The sequence below is a fragment of the Anomaloglossus baeobatrachus genome, chromosome 5 (genome assembly GCF_048569485.1).
Source record: "Anomaloglossus baeobatrachus isolate aAnoBae1 chromosome 5, aAnoBae1.hap1, whole genome shotgun sequence".
Classification (NCBI taxonomy): domain Eukaryota; kingdom Metazoa; phylum Chordata; class Amphibia; order Anura; family Aromobatidae; genus Anomaloglossus; species Anomaloglossus baeobatrachus.
This window is the reverse complement of record NC_134357.1, coordinates 478,686,931-478,705,135: the sequence shown is the minus strand read 5'-3', so window position 1 is coordinate 478,705,135 and position 18,205 is coordinate 478,686,931. Positions and strand designations below refer to the sequence as shown.

At 50.1% G+C, this 18,205-nt stretch overlaps 1 protein-coding gene across 1 annotated transcript in view; it reads left to right on the top strand.

The window, feature by feature from the left end:
* The window catches only part of ABCA5 (ATP binding cassette subfamily A member 5), a 279,957-nt gene that overhangs the window by 209,735 nt on the left and 52,017 nt on the right, over positions 1-18,205 (top strand). Inside the window, exons 22-24 of the mRNA XM_075351788.1 lie at positions 1,081-1,194; positions 2,586-2,756; positions 5,322-5,435. Of these exons, the coding sequence (XP_075207903.1) occupies positions 1,081-1,194; positions 2,586-2,756; positions 5,322-5,435 (399 nt within the window). The remainder of the gene's footprint in view (positions 1-1,080; positions 1,195-2,585; positions 2,757-5,321; positions 5,436-18,205) is intronic.

Sequence of the window (18,205 nt, the reverse complement as noted above, 5' to 3'; positions counted from 1 at the left end):
CGCTTCGCCTAGGGGGTCAATCAATAAATATTAAGTACCAACCTAAAAGCCTAGCTGCATTCCAACATACATTTCACTTGCACTTTTTCTAGAGGAACAAAAGTCAAACATACATCAGGATGCAGAGAACTTTTTGGATTGACATTTGATATTTATCAGTTTATGCCCTTATCACATTGTTGTTTGTACTGTGTTTATTCTATGTTTTGTGGTTTGAGATGCATGGGGTTTTTTTTGGGAGTGTGGCGGCACTTTTTGTCATTTTGTACTGTGTTTATTCTATGTTTTGTTGTATGAGATGTATTATACGTTGCCTTTTTTTTTTTTTTTTTTTGGTGGGGTGGCGGCATTGCATTTTTTAGTTTTACATTTTTATTTGTTTATGTAGAGAAACCTATGGAAAAAACCACAGCACAAACCAATTTTTTTTTCTTCACCATATAACATTATTAAAAAATACCTATACATGTTTGGTATCATAATGGCCTACATGATGATGTTACCTGTTAATTTTTACCTCCCACTAAATGCCATAAAGCCGAACCCAAAAATCAATGACATAAATGTGTGGGGGTTTTGTGTTTTTTTTTTTTTTTGCCATTTCACAACATAGTCCTTTTTATCTATGAATAAGAACCATTTTGGTGTCCGAAATGCATAAGATTGATATTTTCATGGCATTCCTATTTTTATTTTAAATGTAGCACTGACTAAAATGGAAGTTTAGCTTTAATTTTTTTATTTTTTTCTTTGGTGCTGGATCCAATCCTCGTAAACTACTTGCGTCCGTCCGGGGATTGCCGCCCTAGAGCTTTCTATTATGGGCCTTAATTTATGACACGATAAGCAGAACATATACTTTATCTTTTTGTTTCTCTAACATAGCACAGTTTATTTCTTTTTTTTGGGGGGGATCCGAATTGTAGATTCGAATAACCCCATTCATTTTACCATATAATGGAAAAAAAAATCCCAATTTTTTGGGTCCGAAACAAGTTAGCTGGCTATTTTTATGGTGGTGTGTTACAGCCCAGCTATCAGTATGTGCATAATAATCATATCTTATGGTTATAACTATAGGAATACTTGGAAATAACATTCAAAACCACTCTGTATTTTCTGGTCATTTACCTGGGGATTATCGCCGCCGGAATGCTGCCTTATTTTGCCATGGAAAACACCTATAACCATAAGGTGAGACTTCTGCTTCGCGCACAGGAAAAGTTTTAAGTCTCTGGAAATGTACCGTATTTTTCGCTTTATAAGACGCACCGGATTATAAGACGCACCCCAAATTTAGACATAAAAAAAGGTAAAAAAAAGAAAAATGGGGTCCGTCTTATACTCCGGTGTTCTCTTACCGGAGGGGGGCAGCAGTGGTGGTGAAGCGGGTCACAGGAGGCACAGGTTGTGCTGGCAGGCACGGCGGGTCAGTGGTGGCAGGTGCCGTGGTGGCAGGTGCGGTTGTGTCCGTGGTGGCAGGAGCCGCGGGGTCCGTGGTGGCAGGTGCGGTGGCGTCCGTGGTGGCAGAAGCCGCGGGGTCCGTGGTGGCGGCAGCAGCGGCGGCGGGTGGGTCGTGCAGCAGGCCGGTGCAGTGAGAGTGTCCGCGGTCCCGGTTCAAATGGTGGCTCAGTGGTAGCAGCTGCGGTGACGGCTCAGTGGTGGCAGCGGCGGTGACGGCTCAGTGGTGGCAGCGGCGGTGATGGCTCAGTGGTGGCAGCGGCGGTGACGGCTCAGTGGTGGCAGCGGCGGTGACGGCTCAGTGGTGGGAGCGGCGGTGACGGCTCAGTGGTGGCAGCGGCGGTGACGGCTCAGTGGTGGCAGCGGCGGTGACGGCTCAGTGGTGGCAGCAGTGGTGACGGCTCAGTGGTGGAGCAAACCGATGCGCTGTTTTCCCAGTGTGTCCGCGGTCCCAATTCAAGTGATGGCGTCCGGAGCCGGCGCATGCGCAGATGGAGCTCTCATCCAAGAGCTCCATCTGCGCACGCGCACGGCGCCATCATTTGAAAGTGGGACCGCGGACAAACTGGGTAACTTGCTGTACAGCCGCCCGCCCCGCCAGCAGGCTACCCGCCCACCCTGCGTGCAAGCGGCAGGGTACCTATGCTTGCGTGCGGGCGGCAGCCGGGTGCCTGTGGGAGGGTGTCAGCCGCCTGCCGCCCGCACAGGCACCTGACTGCCGCCGGCACACAGCACCCGGCTGCCGCCCGAACACAGCACCCGGCTGCCGCCCGAACACAGCACCCGGCTGCCGCCCGTACACAGCCTGGCTGCCACCGCACGCAAGCACAGGTACCCGGCCGCTTGCATGCAGCCACAGGCACCTGGCCGCCCGATCGCCGCACAGACAGGACACCCAGGTACCGCTATATTCGGATTATAAGACGCACCTCCCATTTTCCTCCCAAATTTTTGGGAGGAAAAGTGCGTCTTATAAAGCGAAAAATACAGTACTTGACTGTTTCCTCTTGAACTTATTGTCACATGACTGCATACACAAGCCATCTATGCGCCTACAGACTATTGCACTTTGCAAATGGAGACAGGCTGTGTGATCAGTGGGTGATTAATATCTTCTTCACTAGGTGAAAGCCTACACCCAGCTGAAGATGTCCGGCCTCTACCAGTCCGCATACTGGGTTGGCCAAGCTGCGGTCGATTTGCCTTTGTATTTTATCATCCTCGTCATAATGTTGGGGACCTTATTCATATTCAATAAAGGAATCCACCTGTATGTGGGGACATTTATCACTCTGGTAAGATTAATTTTTATTTTATTTCTAAACATTTTCTCTCTATATTCACGTTCCAGAGCTTTGTTGTAATTTGTCATCGGTCAGGGTTGGTGCTTTCTTTTAAAAAAGACCTCCCCTTTGTTTTCTGTACATCTGAAAGTCCAAAGAGATTTGGGGGGAAGTGCGGCCCGGATGACGCCCTATCGCCAGGTAGTTATATGGCGCCAATGTACAAGTGAGCGATTCTGGAGAAATCCTTTGATTCCAAGTACCTTGGATTCAAACTGTAGGCGGTAATAGAAGGGGTTAACGCCTCAATGCCATGGAGAAAAAACAGTCCAAGGATTCCTCAATTGTGATTTTATTATACAACGCATTTCGGAGATTCCACCTCCTTCATCGGAATTTTGTCCTTATGGAGATGGAATCTCCGAAACACGTTGTCTAATATCACCATTGAGGAATCTTTGGACTGTATCTTCTGCTGATGGAGATTGAATCCCCGAAACACATTGTATAATAACAACACTGAGGATTCCTTGTACTGTGTTTCTCCTGATGTATGAGATGGAAACTCCGAAACGCGTCGTATAGTATCACCATCGAGAAACCCTTGGACTGTCTTTTCTACTGATGGAGATGGAATCTCCAAACCGCGTTGTATAATGTCACCATCGAGGAATCCTTGGGTTATCTTTTCTCCTGATGGAGATGGAATCTCCGAAACACGTTATATAATATCACCATCGAGGAATCCTTGGGCTGTCTTTTGTCCTGATGAAGATGGAATCTCTGAAATGCGTTGTATAATAAAATCACCATCGATGAATCCTTGGATTGTCTTTTCTTCTTTTCTCCTGATGAAGGAGATAGAATCTCCAAAACACGTTGTATAGTGTCACCATCAAGGAATCCTTGGACTGTCTTTTCTCTTGATGAAGATGATGGAATCTCCAAAATGCGTTGAATAATATCACCCTTAAGGAATGCTTGGACTGTCCTCGCTCCTGATGAAGATATAATCTCCAAAATGCGCTGTATACGGTAATAAAATCTCCATCGAGGAACTCTTGGACTTTCTTTTCTCCACTGGAGCGCGGTGTTAACCCCTTTTATCACCGCCTAAAGTATGCATCCACGTGCAGCTGCAGTGCTTTGATTCAAATGCAAGTGGTTGTGACTTTCACAACTCCAAAAGGTGAGCCTTACTTTAGTGTTTCACCCCCGTTTTTCTACCCGGATAAGATCCTATTTGCTTTCCTCTGTCTTTCAGTTTGTTTCAACCATGTACTGTACCTGGGATTGAAATTCTTTAGAATCTCCCGTCATATTTTGGGGAAGAGTGGTATTGTATATTCCAGTCTTCAAAGGTTGTTCCAGCTCCGCTAACTTCTGTTTTGGGATGTGATTACATCACTTTGAAGAGTAGACATGTTATATCCTTTAAGTGTAAGAGAGACAGTGCACAAATAGGGCTTGAAAGCGAATCTGTCACCAGGTTTTTGCTCCCCCATCTGAGCAGCATAATGTAGAGACAGAGACCCTGATTCAAGCGATGTGTCACTTACTGAGTTGTTTACTGTAATTTTGATAAAATTAATGCTTTCTCTGCTGCAGATCTAGCAGTTATACAAAGCTGATGAATATGCTGGACTACCTGGAGCACACGAACTAGTCCTCTAATGATAAAATCACTGTTTAAACAGTAGGAGACTATCAAAACTTCACTAAGCAACCCAGTAAGTGACACATCTCTGGAATCAGGATTTCTGCCCCTATGTTATGCTGCTCTCCGATTAGGTGGCAAAAACCTGGTGACATATTCCTTTTAACTGTGAGATAATTTGGGTGAGATAAAAGGGAATTGCTCACCTGGAAAGGTTGGTTGTGTGACACCAACCACTTGAAGATGTGAAACGGCTGCTGCAGACCTTGGAAATGCAGATAGGTGATGATGACTGGTAAGGGTTAAAATCTGCGCTGCCATAGAATAAGGCATGGAAGCATGTTCTACAAGATTATTTTTCTTCAGAGTGGAAACACCTTTATCAGGATAACCACCATACTGGTGAATATCCTGATTATGGGGTTTCCACTCCGAAACGCGTTGAATAAAATCACCGTTTAGGACCTGTTCCATTCATTATTCTACGGCAGCACGGATTTTAACCCCTACCTATCATTGTCAGCTATATTCTTTACATTGGACTGTATGCATGACAACTATTCATGTGTCCTGGGTTGGCGTCAATCATCAGAGTGGTGCCGAGGAAACCTTTAAGCCAAACTACCTTGGAGTGAAATAAACCACATTTTTTAAGTAAAAGACACTTGTTAAATAAATTTGACAATGGCTTCTACACCCAACTCCACCCAATGTCGAAAGAAGTAAAAGGTTGAAAATGTTACCAAAATTTGCATCTTTTCTAGTCTAGAAAACTGTTCTTAACTTTGTAATGCCGCCATTTAGTTGAATCACTTTTCACAATTATCTGTATAAGGATACTTTGATTTCTATGTTCATCCTATCAGATACTTGGGTGTATGTACGTGTTACTCCGCAGTGACCTTTCCTTCTGTTCTCAGACGTTCTGCTTAATTGGCTTCGTTCCGGCCTCGGTGCTCCTTACCTATGTTGTCTCCTTCACCTACAAGCAAATCAGCGACACTCGGCAATGGTGGTCAATATTGTTCTCAATGGTATGTACTGTGCTGGAAACCCTAGCCATCCGTAGATATGTAGGTGAGCTGAACTCTCCATTTACCTTCCTGCTGGTGCATTTCTATAGGGTCAGATCTCTGAAGAGCAAGCGTTGAATACTGTCCTAGTTGAGGTCCCATCAGTACGCACTCCACATTTATTCTCTTACTTCCCGCTATGCATTGCATTTTATTAATGCAAGGCAGTAGGAAAACTGAGTTACAATGGCTTTTTCTTTGTCGCTCCATTGGGAGACCCAGACAATTGGGTGTATAGCTTCTGCCTCCGGAGGCCACACAAAGTATTACACTTTAAAAAGTGTAACCCCTCCCCTCTGCCTATACACCCTCCCGTGCATCACGGGCTCCTCAGTTTTTATGCTTTGTGTTGAAGGAGGCACACATCCACATTTTAGTCAGCAGCAGCTGCTGATTATATCGGATGGAAGAAAAGAGGGCCCCTAACAGGGCCCCCGGCATGCTCCCTTCTCACCCCACTGAGTCGGCGGTGTTGTTAAGGTTGAGGTACCCATTGCGGGTACAAAGGCAGGAGCCACATGCCGTTTTCCTTCCCCATCCCTTAGGGGCTCTGGGAGAAGTGGGATCCTAACCGGTCATCCAGGCAGGCATCCCTCCGCAGCCCCTGTGGGATTCTGACGGACAGGAGACTGAGTATCATCAGGGACAGGCCCTGCATCTACAGGTACTCTGTGTCCCCATGGGGACGGTGTATGGAGCACTTTGGCCTCAGACGCTGCAGCGACTGCAGTGTTGGTATGAGACCGGGACTACCGCGCCGACCGCGCCTGCCTGCCAGCCGCGGTTTTAAATTTAGTCCCCGGCTTTTGCGGCCTAGTGCCTTAAACTCCAGCCCCGGGCCTGCCAGTCAGGGGTAAGGGCGGGACGGTCGGTCTGACGCCGACAGTGAGGGCTGGAGCACACTTAGGTGTCCTCCTCCCCCCTCACTAATCACTCTGGGGCACCAGATTCCCGCACTTTTTTAGTTACGCCCACGGCTCCCTCCTCCCCTGTGAACGCCGACAGCCATGTTTTAAGCACATTCTGCCGGTGGAGGACTTCTGGCTGCAGCTCTGGGAGACCCGAGGCAGGGAATCTGGTGGCCACACACCGCTTGAGCGGTCGGTAAGCCACACCGGTCACCCGGTGCTGGTCCCCCTAGGGTGCCGAACTGTATATATATATATATATATATATATATATATATATATATATATTATATTTGTATACTCTTTCTCGGTTCGGCTGTACTGTTAGCTTGTGGCTATATACCCTCAGTGATCACGCTCCTGGGAGACAACAGCATGTCGTTCACAAGGAGCAAGGGTGCCAAGACACAGGGTTATTTTGCAACCTGTACCTCTTGTGCTGCTATGCTACCTGCAGGTTCCACCTACCCTCACTGTGAGCAATGCTCGGGCCCTGGGGCACTCGCTCAGCCGGAGCCTGGGGCACTGGGGGGACCCTAGGCCCAGGTAGAACCGCCGACCCCCCCTGTCCAGGTGGCAGGGACAGAGTTTGCAATTTTAGCTGACAAACTCTCTGAGTCACTTTCACAATCCATGGCTCAGTCTATGGACAAATGGTCTGCTAAGTTTCTAGAGGCTTTGCAGTCCAGACCGGCCCTTACACAGGCCCCGGGCACTGCGGGATCGCCCCCAGGCCCCTCTCGGTCTGCGACGAAGCGTGCTCCTGGTGTGGCCTCTAGTTATTATGTGGAGGACTCCGGCACGGACCGCAGTCCCAGACCGGCTAAGCGGGCTCGCTTAGAATCTTCCCCGACTTCATCACGCTGTTCGGGGTCTCAGCTTGAGGACTCTCTAGAGGATGAGGCGGAGGTCGCAGCCCAGGGCTCTGACCCTGACGTTGCTCTCAATCTTGATACACCTGAAGGGGACGCCATAGTAAATGACCTTATAGCGTCCATCAACCAGGTGCTAGATCTTTCTCCTCCAACTCCACTTGTAGAGGATTCGGCTTCACAGCAGGAGAAGCACCAGTTTAGGTTTCCTAAACGTACTCGGAGTGCTTTCTTCGATCACTCTAACTTCAGAGATGCTGTCCAGAAGCACAGGGCTTTTCCGGACAAGCGCTTTACTAAACGCCTTAATGACACACGTTACCCCTTCCCCCCTGACGTGGTTAAGGGTTGGGCTCAATGTCCCAAGGTGGATCCCTCCAGTCTCTAGACTGGCGGCTAGATCCGTAGTAGCGGTGGCTGACGGTTCATCGCTCAAGGATGCCACGGACAGGCAGATAGAGCTCCTAATGAAATCCATCTATGAAGCCATAGGCGCGTCCTTTGCCCCAGCCTTTGCAGCGGTGTGGGCACTCCAGGCTATCTCAGCTTGTCTGTCTGAGATTAATGCGGTCACATGTACTTCTGCGCCGCAAGTAGCCTCTTTGACTTCTCAGGCGTCGGTATTTTCATCCTACGCCATGAATGCTGTACTGGACTCGGCTAGCCGTACAGGGGTAGCATCCGCCAATTCGGTGGCAGTCCGCAGGGCCATGTGGCTACGCGAATGGAAGGCAGACTCTGCTTCCAAAAAGTTCGTGACCGGTTAGCCTTTTTCTGGCGACCGATTGTTTGGCGAGCAATTGGATGAAATTATTAAGCAATCCAAGGGAAAGGACTCGTCCTTACCCCAGCCCAAACCAAACAGACCTCAGCAACGGAAAATTCAAGCGAAGTTTCGGTCCTTTCGGCCCTCAACCAGATCCCAATCCTCTTCGTCCAACAGGCCACAGAAGAGCCAGAGAAACTCCTCTGCATGGCGGTCTAAGTCACGTCCTCCAAAGACCGCCGGAGGTACCGTCTCCAAGGCGGCCTCCTCATGACTTTCGGCCTCCCCAAACCGCATCCTCGGTCGGTGGCAGGCTCTCCCGCTTTTGCGACGCCTGGTGGCCACATGTCCAAGACCGATGGGTGAGAGACATTCTGTCTCACGGTTACAGGATAGAGTTCAGCTCTCGTCCTCCGACTCGTTTTTTCAGAACATCTCCGCCCCCCGAGCGATCCGTTGCATTTTTTCAGGCGGTGGACACTCTGAAGACAGGAGTTGTGATCCCCGTTCCCCTTCAGGAACGGGGTCGCGGTTTTTACTCCAACCTGTTCGTGGTGCCAAAAAAGGACGGTTCATTCCGTCCCGTTTTGGACCTGAAATTGCTCAACAGACATGTGAAAACCAGGCGGTTTCGCATGGAATCCCTCCGCTCTGTCATCGCTTCGATGTCCCAAGGAGACTTCCTAGCATCAATCGACATCAGGGATGCCTATCTCCATGTGCCGATCGCTCCAGAGCATCAACGCTTCCTGCGTTTCGCCATTGGGGACGAACACCTTCAGTTTGTGGCACTGCCTTTCGGCCTGGCGACAGACCACGGGTCTTCACCAAGGTCATGGCATCCGTTGTGGCAGTCCTACACTCTCAGGGCCACTCGGTGATCCCGTACCTAGACGATCTCCTAGTCAAGGCACCCTCCCGGGTGGCATGTCAACACAGTCTGACCGTGGCTCTGGAGACTCTCCAGAGGTTCGGGTGGATCATCAATTTCCCAAAGTCAAAATTGACTCCGACCCAATCACTGACTTACCTCGGGATGGAGTTTCATACTCTCTCAGCGATAGTCAAGCTACCGCTGGACAAACAGCGTTCGCTGCAAACAGGGGTGCAATCTCTCCTTCGGGCCCAGTCACACCCCTTGAGACGCCTCATGCACTTCCTGGGGAAGATGGTGGCAGCAATGGAGGCAGTTCCCTTCGTGCAGTTTCATCTGCGTCCACTCCAATGGGACATTCTCCGCAAATGGGACAAGAGGTCGACGTCCTTAGACAGGAGCGTCTCTTTCTCTGGCAGCCAAGACCTCCCTTCAGTGGTGGCTTCTTCCCACTTCTCTGTCGCAGGGAAAATCTTTCCTGCCCCCATCCTGGGCTGTGGTCACGACGGACGCGAGTCTGTCAGGGTGGGGAGCGGTTTTTCTCCACCACAAGGCTCAGGGAACCTGGACTCCGACAGAGTCCTCCCTTCAGATCAATGTTCTGGAGATAAGGGCAGTGTATCTAGCCCTAAAGGCGTTCCATCGGTGGCTGGAGGGCAGGCAGATCCGCATACATTCGGACAACGCCACGGCGGTCGCATATATCAACCACCAGGGCGGCACTCGCAGTCGTCAAGCCTTCCAAGAAGTTCGGCGGATTCTGCTGTGGGCGGAGGCCACAGCCTCCACCATCTCCGCGGTTCACATCCCGGGCGTAGAAACCTGGGAAGCAGACTTTCTCAGTCGCCAGGGCATGGACGCGGGGGAATGGTCTCTCCACCCGGACGTGTTTCAAGAGATATGTTGCCGCTGGGGAACGCCGGACGTCGATCTCATGGCGTCTCGGCACAACAACAAAGTCCCGGCATTCATGGCACGGTCTCAGGATCACAGAGCTCTGGCGGCGGACGCCTAAGTTCAGGATTGGTCGCAGTTTCGACTGCCTTATGTGTTCCCTCCTCTGGCAATGCTGCCCAGAGTGTTGCGCAAGATCAGGTCCGACTGCCGCCGCGCCATCCTCGTCGCTCCAGACTGGCCGAGGAGGTCGTGGTACCCGGACCTGTGGCACCTCACGGTGGATCAACCGTGGGCGCTCCCAGACCGACCAGACTTGCTGTCTCAAGGGCCATTTTTCCATCTGAATTCTGCGGCCCTCAACCTGACTGTGTGGCCATTGAGTCCTGGCTCCTAGCGTCCTCAGGGTTATCTCAAGAGGTGATTGCCACTATGAGACAGGCCAGGAAACCAACGTCAGCCAAGATCTATCACAGGGCTTGGAGGATATTCTTAGCCTGGTGCTCTGATAAGGGGTTTACCCCCTGGCCGTTTGCCTTACCCACGTTTCTTTCCTTCCTTCAATTCGGAATGGACAAGGGTTTGTCTCTCGGCTCTCTCAAGGGACAAGTATCGGCGCTTTCCGTGTTTTTTCAAAAGCGTTTAGCCAGGCTTCCGCAGGTCCGCACGTTCCTGCAGGGAGTTTGCCACATAGTCCCACCTTACAAGAGGCCGCTGGAACCCTGGGATCTTAACACGGTTCTACGGGCTCTTCAAAAACCACCTTTTGAGCCACTGCGGGATGTCTCTTTATCACGTCTTTCGCAGAAGGTGGCATTTCTAGTGGCAATTACATCGCTCCGTAGAGTGTCGAAGTTGGCAGCGCTGTCATGCAAAGCCCCTTTCCTGGTATTTCACCAGGATAAGGTGGTTCTGCGTCCGGTCCCGGACTTTCTCCCTAAGGTGGTGTCCACTTTTCATCTCAATCAGGATATCTCCTTACCTTCATTTTGCCCTCATCCAATTCACCAATGTGAAAGGGATTTGCATTTGTTAGATCTAGTGAGAGCACTCCGGATCTACGTGTCTCGCACGGCGCCACTGCGCCGCTCTGATGCGCTCTTTGTCCTTGTCGCTGGCCAGCGTAAGGGGTCGCAGGCTTCCAAGTCAACCTTGGCTCGGTGGATCAAGGAACCGATTTTTGAAGCCTACCGTTCTGCTGGGCTTCCGATTCCTTCAGGGCTGAAAGCCCATTCTACCAGAGCCGTGGGTGCGTCCTGGGCATTGCGGCACTAGGCTACGGCTCAGCAGGTGTGTCAGGCAGCTACATGGTCTAGTCTGCACACTTTCACGAAACACTATCAGGTGCATACCTATGCTTCGGCGGATGCCAGTCTAGGTAGGCGAGTCCTTCAGGCGGCGGTTGCCCACCTGTAAGAGGGGGCCGTTGTCGGCTCTTTTTGTCGGGGTATTCTTTTACCCACCCAGGGACTGCTTTTGGACGTCCCAATTGTCTGGGTCTCCCAATGGAGCGACAAAGAAGAAGGGAATTTTGTTTACTTACCGTAAATTCCTTTTCTTCTAGCTCCTATTGGGAGACCCAGCACCCGCCCCTGTTCCCTTCGGGCTGTTTGTTCTTTTGTGTACACATGTTGTTCATGTTGAATTGTTCTTTTGGTTCATGGTTTTCAGTTCTCCGAACATCCTTCGGATTGAATTTACCTTAGACCAATTTATAAGTTTCCTCCTTCCTGCTTTTGCACCAAAACTGAGGAGCCCGTGATGCACGGGAGGGTGTATAGGCAGATGGGAGGGGTTACACTTTTTAAAGTGTAATACTTTGTGTGGCCTCCGGAGGCAGAAGCTATACACCCAATTGTCTGGGTCTCCCAATAGGAGCTAGAAGAAAAGGAATTTACGGTAAGTAAACAAAATTCTCTTCTTTATATGCAGACAGCTGAAACCCAGCTTTCCCACAGCTCTGCAGCAACATCAGATGAGTGCCCAATGACTGACCTGATAACTGGAACACAGAGGAGAGCACAAGCTGTGTTAGGCTATGACCGCACTTTGCGTTCACCTACTTGCAGTTCTAAACGCACGTTTTGGGCTTAATTGATTTGACCAAAGTTGCCATTTTCTGAACTTCAGCGCTGAAAATGCATGCGTATTTACCGCGTTTTAGATGCATTTTCGAGAGGAGGAGCTGTGGAGAAAATAAAGCGCAATAGGGTCTTACCCTTATAGGCACAGGGCAATAGGCAAGGGGAGCAAATATACTCACCAACTGTAGTTGTGACAGTCACAACTACTATAATCGCATAGACAATAGATCCAGGCAGCGGCAACCCAAGATGACTTGATAACAGAGAACAATTGTAGAAAAAAGGGTTTTCTATACCGCGCCAATGATCACAAAATGGAGATCAGGATTGATGTGGCTTTATTGTAGCACAGGTCTACGCGTTTCAGGAGCTCTGCTCCCTTCCTCAGGACCATAGAAACAACATCAAATCTCATGATGCTACCTGTGCTACAATAAAGCCACATCAATCCTGATCTCCATTTTGTGATCATTGGCGCGGTATAGAAAACCCCTTTTTTCTACAATTGTTCTCTGTTAGATGCATTTTCAGCGCTTTTTACATGCTTTTTCACCTGCGTTTTGACAAATGCATTTTGAACATCAAGACACTGCTAAATAAAGTTTAAACAGTCAAACAGAATGAAAAAAAAGAGAAAATAAAGGATCAAATCTATATTAATGGGAAAAATAATGAAAATAGATATATTTCATAATATTATAGCGGTAATATACATTTCTTTGTCGCTCCATTGGGAGACCCAGACACTTGGGTGTATAGCTATGCCTCCGGAGGCCACACAAAGTACTACACTAAAAGTGTAACGCCCCTCCCCTTCTGCCTATACACCCCCCGTGCATCACGGGCTCCTCAGTTTTGGTGCAAAAGCAAGAAGGAGGAAAAAACAGATCGTCAGCGCTGAGGGCTGGAGCATACATTAGTATCCTCCTCCCTCCTCACTCAGTACACTGGGGCACTAGATTCCCGCACTTTTCTTGGGCACGCCCACGGTCCCCTCCTCCCCACAGAACGCCGGCAGCCATTCCTGTCAGCGATTCAGACGCTGGAGAGGAGAGACAACACAGGGAGACCCAGGCAGGGAATCTGGTGATCACACAACCGCTCTGAGCGGTCGGTAAGCAGCACCTGTGGTGCTGGCCCCACTGAGTGCCGAAGTGTATATATATATATAGGCTTATAGGCTATACATTTGCACGTACGGTCGCTCTGTTGATTTTTGGCTATATACCCTCCTGGATTGTTCTCAGAGGAGACAACAGCATGTCGTCTGCAAAAAGCAAGGGTGCCAAAGCACAGGCGTACTTTGCAACCTGTACCTCATGTGCAGCTAAACTACCGGCAAGTTCCACTGACCCTCATTGTGTGCAATGCTCGGCCCCTGTGGCACTTACTCAGCCGGAGCCTCTGCTACTGGTGGTCCAGGTGGAACCACCTGCTACCACTGTCCAGGTGACAGGGACGGAGTTTGCAGCTTTTGCTGACAAACTGTCTGAGAGTATGGATAAATGGTCTGCTAAAATACTAGAAGCCTTACAGTCCAGACCGGTGATTCAGGCCCCGGGCACTGTTCAATCTTTGACCCCTGGTCCCCCTCAATTGGAACAGCAAAGTGCCCCTGGGGTGACCCATAGGTCCCAGGGTGAGGTCTCTGACACGGACCGCAGTCCCAGGCCGCTCAAGCGGGCTCGCTGGGAAATTCCCTCCACCTCATCACACTGTTCAGGGTCTCAGCAGGACTCTCTGGAGGATGAAGCGGAGGTAACAGATCAGGATTCTGATCCTGAAGCCGCTCTCAACCTTGATACACCTGACGGTGACGCTGTAGTGAATGACCTTATAGCAACCATCAATCAGGTGTTGGATATTTCTCCCTCAGCTCCTACAATTGAGGAGTCAGCTTCTCAGGAGAAATTCCGTTTCAGGTTTCCCAAGCGTACGTTGAGTACGTTCCTGGATCACTCTGACTTCAGAGAGGCAGTCCAGAAAAACCGGGACTGTCCAGACAAGCGTTTTTCCAAGCGCCTTAAGGATACACGTTATCCCTTCCCCCCTGATGTTGTCAAGGGCTGGACTCAGTGTCCTAAGGTGGATCCTCCAATCTCCAGACTGGCGGCTAGATCCATAGTTGCAGTGGAAGATGGGGCTTCGCTCAAAGATGCCACTGACAGACAGATGGAACTATGGTTGAAATCCATCTATGAAGCTATCGGCGCGTCTTTTGCTCCAGCATTCGCAGCCGTATGGGCACTCCAAGCTATCTCAGCTTGTCAGGCGCAGATTAATACAGTCACACGTACATCTGCCCCGCAAGTGGTGTCCTTAACCTCTCAGGCGTCGGCGTTTGCGTCCTACGCCATTAATGCTATCCTGGACTCTGCGAGCCGTACGGCGGTAGCATCCGCCAATTCGGTGGTAGTCCGCAGGGCTATGTGGCTACGTGAATGGAAGGCAGATTCTGCTTCCAAAAAGTTCTTAACCGGTTTGCCATTGTCTGGCGACCGCTTGTTTGGTGAGCGATTGGATGAAATCATTAAACAATCCAAGGGAAAGGACTCATCCTTACCCCAGTCCAAACCAAACAGACCTCAACCACGGAAGGTACAATCGAGGTTTCGGTCCTTTCGGACCGCGGGCAGGTCTCAATTCTCCTCGTCCAAAAGGCCTCAGAAAGATCAGAGGAACTCCGATTCATGGCGGTCTAAGTCACGTCCTAAAAAGACCGCCGGAGGAGCCGCTCCCAAAGCGGCCTCCTCATGACTTTCGGCCTCCTCAAACCGCATCCTCGGTCGGTGGCAGGCTCTCCCGCTTTTGCGACGCCTGGCTGCCACAGGTAAAAGACCGATGGGTGAGAGACATTCTATCTCAAGGTTACAGGATAGAGTTCACCTCTCGTCCTCCGACTCGTTTCTTCAGAACATCTCCACCCCCCGAAAGAGCCGATGCTCTTCTGCAGGCGGTGTGCACTCTGAAGGCGGAAGGAGTGGTGATCCCTGTTCCTCCTCAGCAACGGGGTCACGGTTTTTACTCCAACTTGTTCGTGGTGCCAAAAAAGGACGGATCCTTCCGTCCTGTTCTGGACCTAAAACTGCTCAACAAGCATGTGAAAACCAGGCGGTTCCGGATGGAATCGCTCCGCTCCGTCATCGCCTCAATGTCCCAAGGAGACTTCCTAGCATCAATCGACATCAAAGATGCTTATCTCCACGTACCGATTGCACCAGAGCATCAGCGCTTCCTGCGTTTCGCCATAGGGGACGAACACCTTCAGTTCGTGGCACTGCCTTTTGGCCTGGCGACAACCCCACGGGTCTTCACCGAGGTTATGGCAACAGTGGTGGCAATCCTACACTCTCAGGGACACTCGGTGATCCCTTACTTAGACGATCTGCTTGTCAAGGCACCCTCTCAAGGGGCATGCCAACACAGCCTGAACATCGCTCTGGAGACTCTCCAGAGTTTCGGGTGGATCATCAATTTTCCAAAGTCAAATCTGACACCGGTCCAATCACTGACATATCTTGGCATGGAGTTTCATACTCTCTCAGCGATAGTGAAGCTTCCGCTGAACAAACAGCGTTCACTACAGACAGGGGTGCAATCTCTCCTTCAAGGCCAGTCACACCCCCTGAGGCGCCTCATGCACTTCCTAGGGAAGATGGTGGCAGCAATGGAGGCAGTTCCTTTTGCGCAGTTTCATCTGCGCCCACTTCAATGGGACATTCTCCGCAAATGGGACAGAAAGTCGACGTCCCTCGACAGGAACGTCTCCCTTTCGCAGGCAGCCAAGGCTTCCCTTCAGTGGTGGCTTCTCCCCACTTCTCTGTCGAAGGGGAAATCCTTCCTGCCCCCATCCTGGGCGGTGGTCACGACGGACGCGAGCCTGTCAGGGTGGGGAGCGGTCTTTCTCCACCACAGGGCTCAGGGGACTTGGACTCAGACAGAGTCCTCCCTTCAGATCAATGTTCTGGAGATAAGGGCAGTGTATCTTGCCCTAAAGGCGTTCCAGCCGTGGCTGGAAGGCAAACAGATCCGAATTCAGTCGGACAACTCCACAGCGGTGGCATACATCAACCACCAAGGCGGGACACGCAGTCGGCAAGCCTTCCAGGAAGTCCGGCGGATTCTGCTGTGGGTGGAAACCCGGATCTGTGGCATCTCACGGTCGGCCAACCGTGGGCACTACCAGACCGACCAGACTTGCTGTCTCAAGGGCCGTTTTTCCATCTGAATTCTGCGGCCCTCAACCTGACTGTGTGGCCATTGAGTCCTGGATCCTAGCGTCTTCAGGGTTATCCCAAGAGGTCATTGCCACTATGAGACAGGCTAGGAAACCAACGTCCGCCAAGATCTACCACAGGACGTGGAAGATTTTCCTGTCGTGGTGCTCTGCTCAGGGTTTTTCTCCCTGGCCATTCACCTTGCCCACTTTTCTGTCCTTCCTTCAATCCGGATTGGAAAAGGGTTTGTCGCTCGGCTCCCTTAAGGGACAAGTCTCTGCGCTCTCTGTGTTTTTTCAGAAGCGCCTAGCCAGACTTCCACAGGTACGCACGTTCCTGCAGGGGGTTTGTCACATCGTCCCTCCTTACAAGCGTCCGTTAGAACCCTGGGATCTGAACAGGGTGCTGATGGCTCTTCAGAAACCACCGTTCGAGCCAATGAGAGATATTTCTCTCTCACGCCTTTCGCAGAAAGTGGTCTTCCTAGTAGCAGTCACTTCACTTCGGAGAGTGTCTGAGCTAGCAGCGTTGTCGTGCAAAGCCCCTTTCCTGGTGTTTCACCAGGACAAGGTGGTTCTGCGTCCAGTTCCGGACTTTCTCCCTAAGGTGGTATCCCCCTTTCATCTCAATCAGGATATCTCCTTACCCTCTTTTTGTCCTCATCCAATTCACCAATGTGAAAAGGATTTGCACTTGTTAGATCTGGTGAGAGCACTCAGATTCTACATTTCTCGTACGGCGCCCCTGCGCCGCTCGGATGCACTCTTTGTCCTTGTCGCTGGCCAGCGTAAAGGGTCACAAGCTTCCAAATCAACCCTGGCTCGGTGGATCAAGGAACCAATTCTCGAAGCTTATCGTTCCTCGGGGCTTCCGGTTCCCTTAGGGCTGAAGGCCCATTCTACCAGGGCCGTGGGGGCGTCCTGGGCCTTGCGGCACCAGGCTACGGCTCAGCAGGTGTGTCAGGCGGCTACCTGGTCGAGCCTGCACACTTTCACGAAACACTATCAGGTGCATACCTATGCTTCGGCAGATGCCAGCCTAGGTAGGCGAGTCCTTCAGGCGGCGGTTGCCCACCTGTAGGACGGAGCCGTTTACGGCTCTATTAGGAGGTATTATTTACCCACCCAGGGACTGCTTTTGGACGTCCCAAGTGTCTGGGTCTCCCAATGGAGCGACAAAGAAGAAGGGAATTTTGTTTACTTACCGTAAATTCCTTTTCTTCTAGCTCCAATTGGGAGACCCAGCACCCGCCCCTGTTCCCTTCGGGCTGTTGTTCTTTGTGTACACATGTTGTTCATGTTGAATGGTTTCAGTTCTCCGATATTCCTTCGGATTGAATTTATTTTAAACCAATTTATAATTTTTTCCTCCTTCTTGCTTTTGCACCAAAACTGAGGAGCCCGTGATGCACGGGGGGTGTATAGGCAGAAGGGGAGGGGCGTTACACTTTTAGTGTAGTACTTTGTGTGGCCTCCGGAGGCATAGCTATACACCCAAGTGTCTGGGTCTCCCAATTGGAGCTAGAAGAAAAGGAATTTACGGTAAGTAAACAAAATTCCCTTCTTTATCCCTAAAATAGCATTAAAAGCATATTTTTCTTAAATTTCATTGTCGGACTATGTGTGTGTGTAAAGGGACATATGAAATCATTATTTTGATGTCCAAAACGCACGCGTTCTGCACTGAAAAAGCAGGTAAAATGCAGGAATTTGAAGGACTCTTGGTTTTTGCCATTTCTCATTGACTTCAATGTTAGCAAAACGCACCCAAAATGGCAAAAACAATTGACATGCTGCTTCTTTGAACGCATGGTTTTTGCCACAAAATATGCAAATTAAACGCAGCGTTTAGAAACGCAAAGTGTGGTCTGAAAATCACTATTTTCCATTGACTTTGCTGGAAAATCAAAACGCATGCCTGAAAACGCTGTAGCTCAAAACGCTGCGGAAAAGCAGGTAAAAATGCAAAGTGTGTTCTTAGCCTTACAGTGCAGAGTTAACACAGCTTTCCCACAGCTCTGTTTCAGAGCAACTGACGAATGCCCAGTGATTAGCATGATAAACGGAATGCAGAGCTGAGGAAAAGCTGGGGTGCAGCTGCGTTCATGTCACGCTAT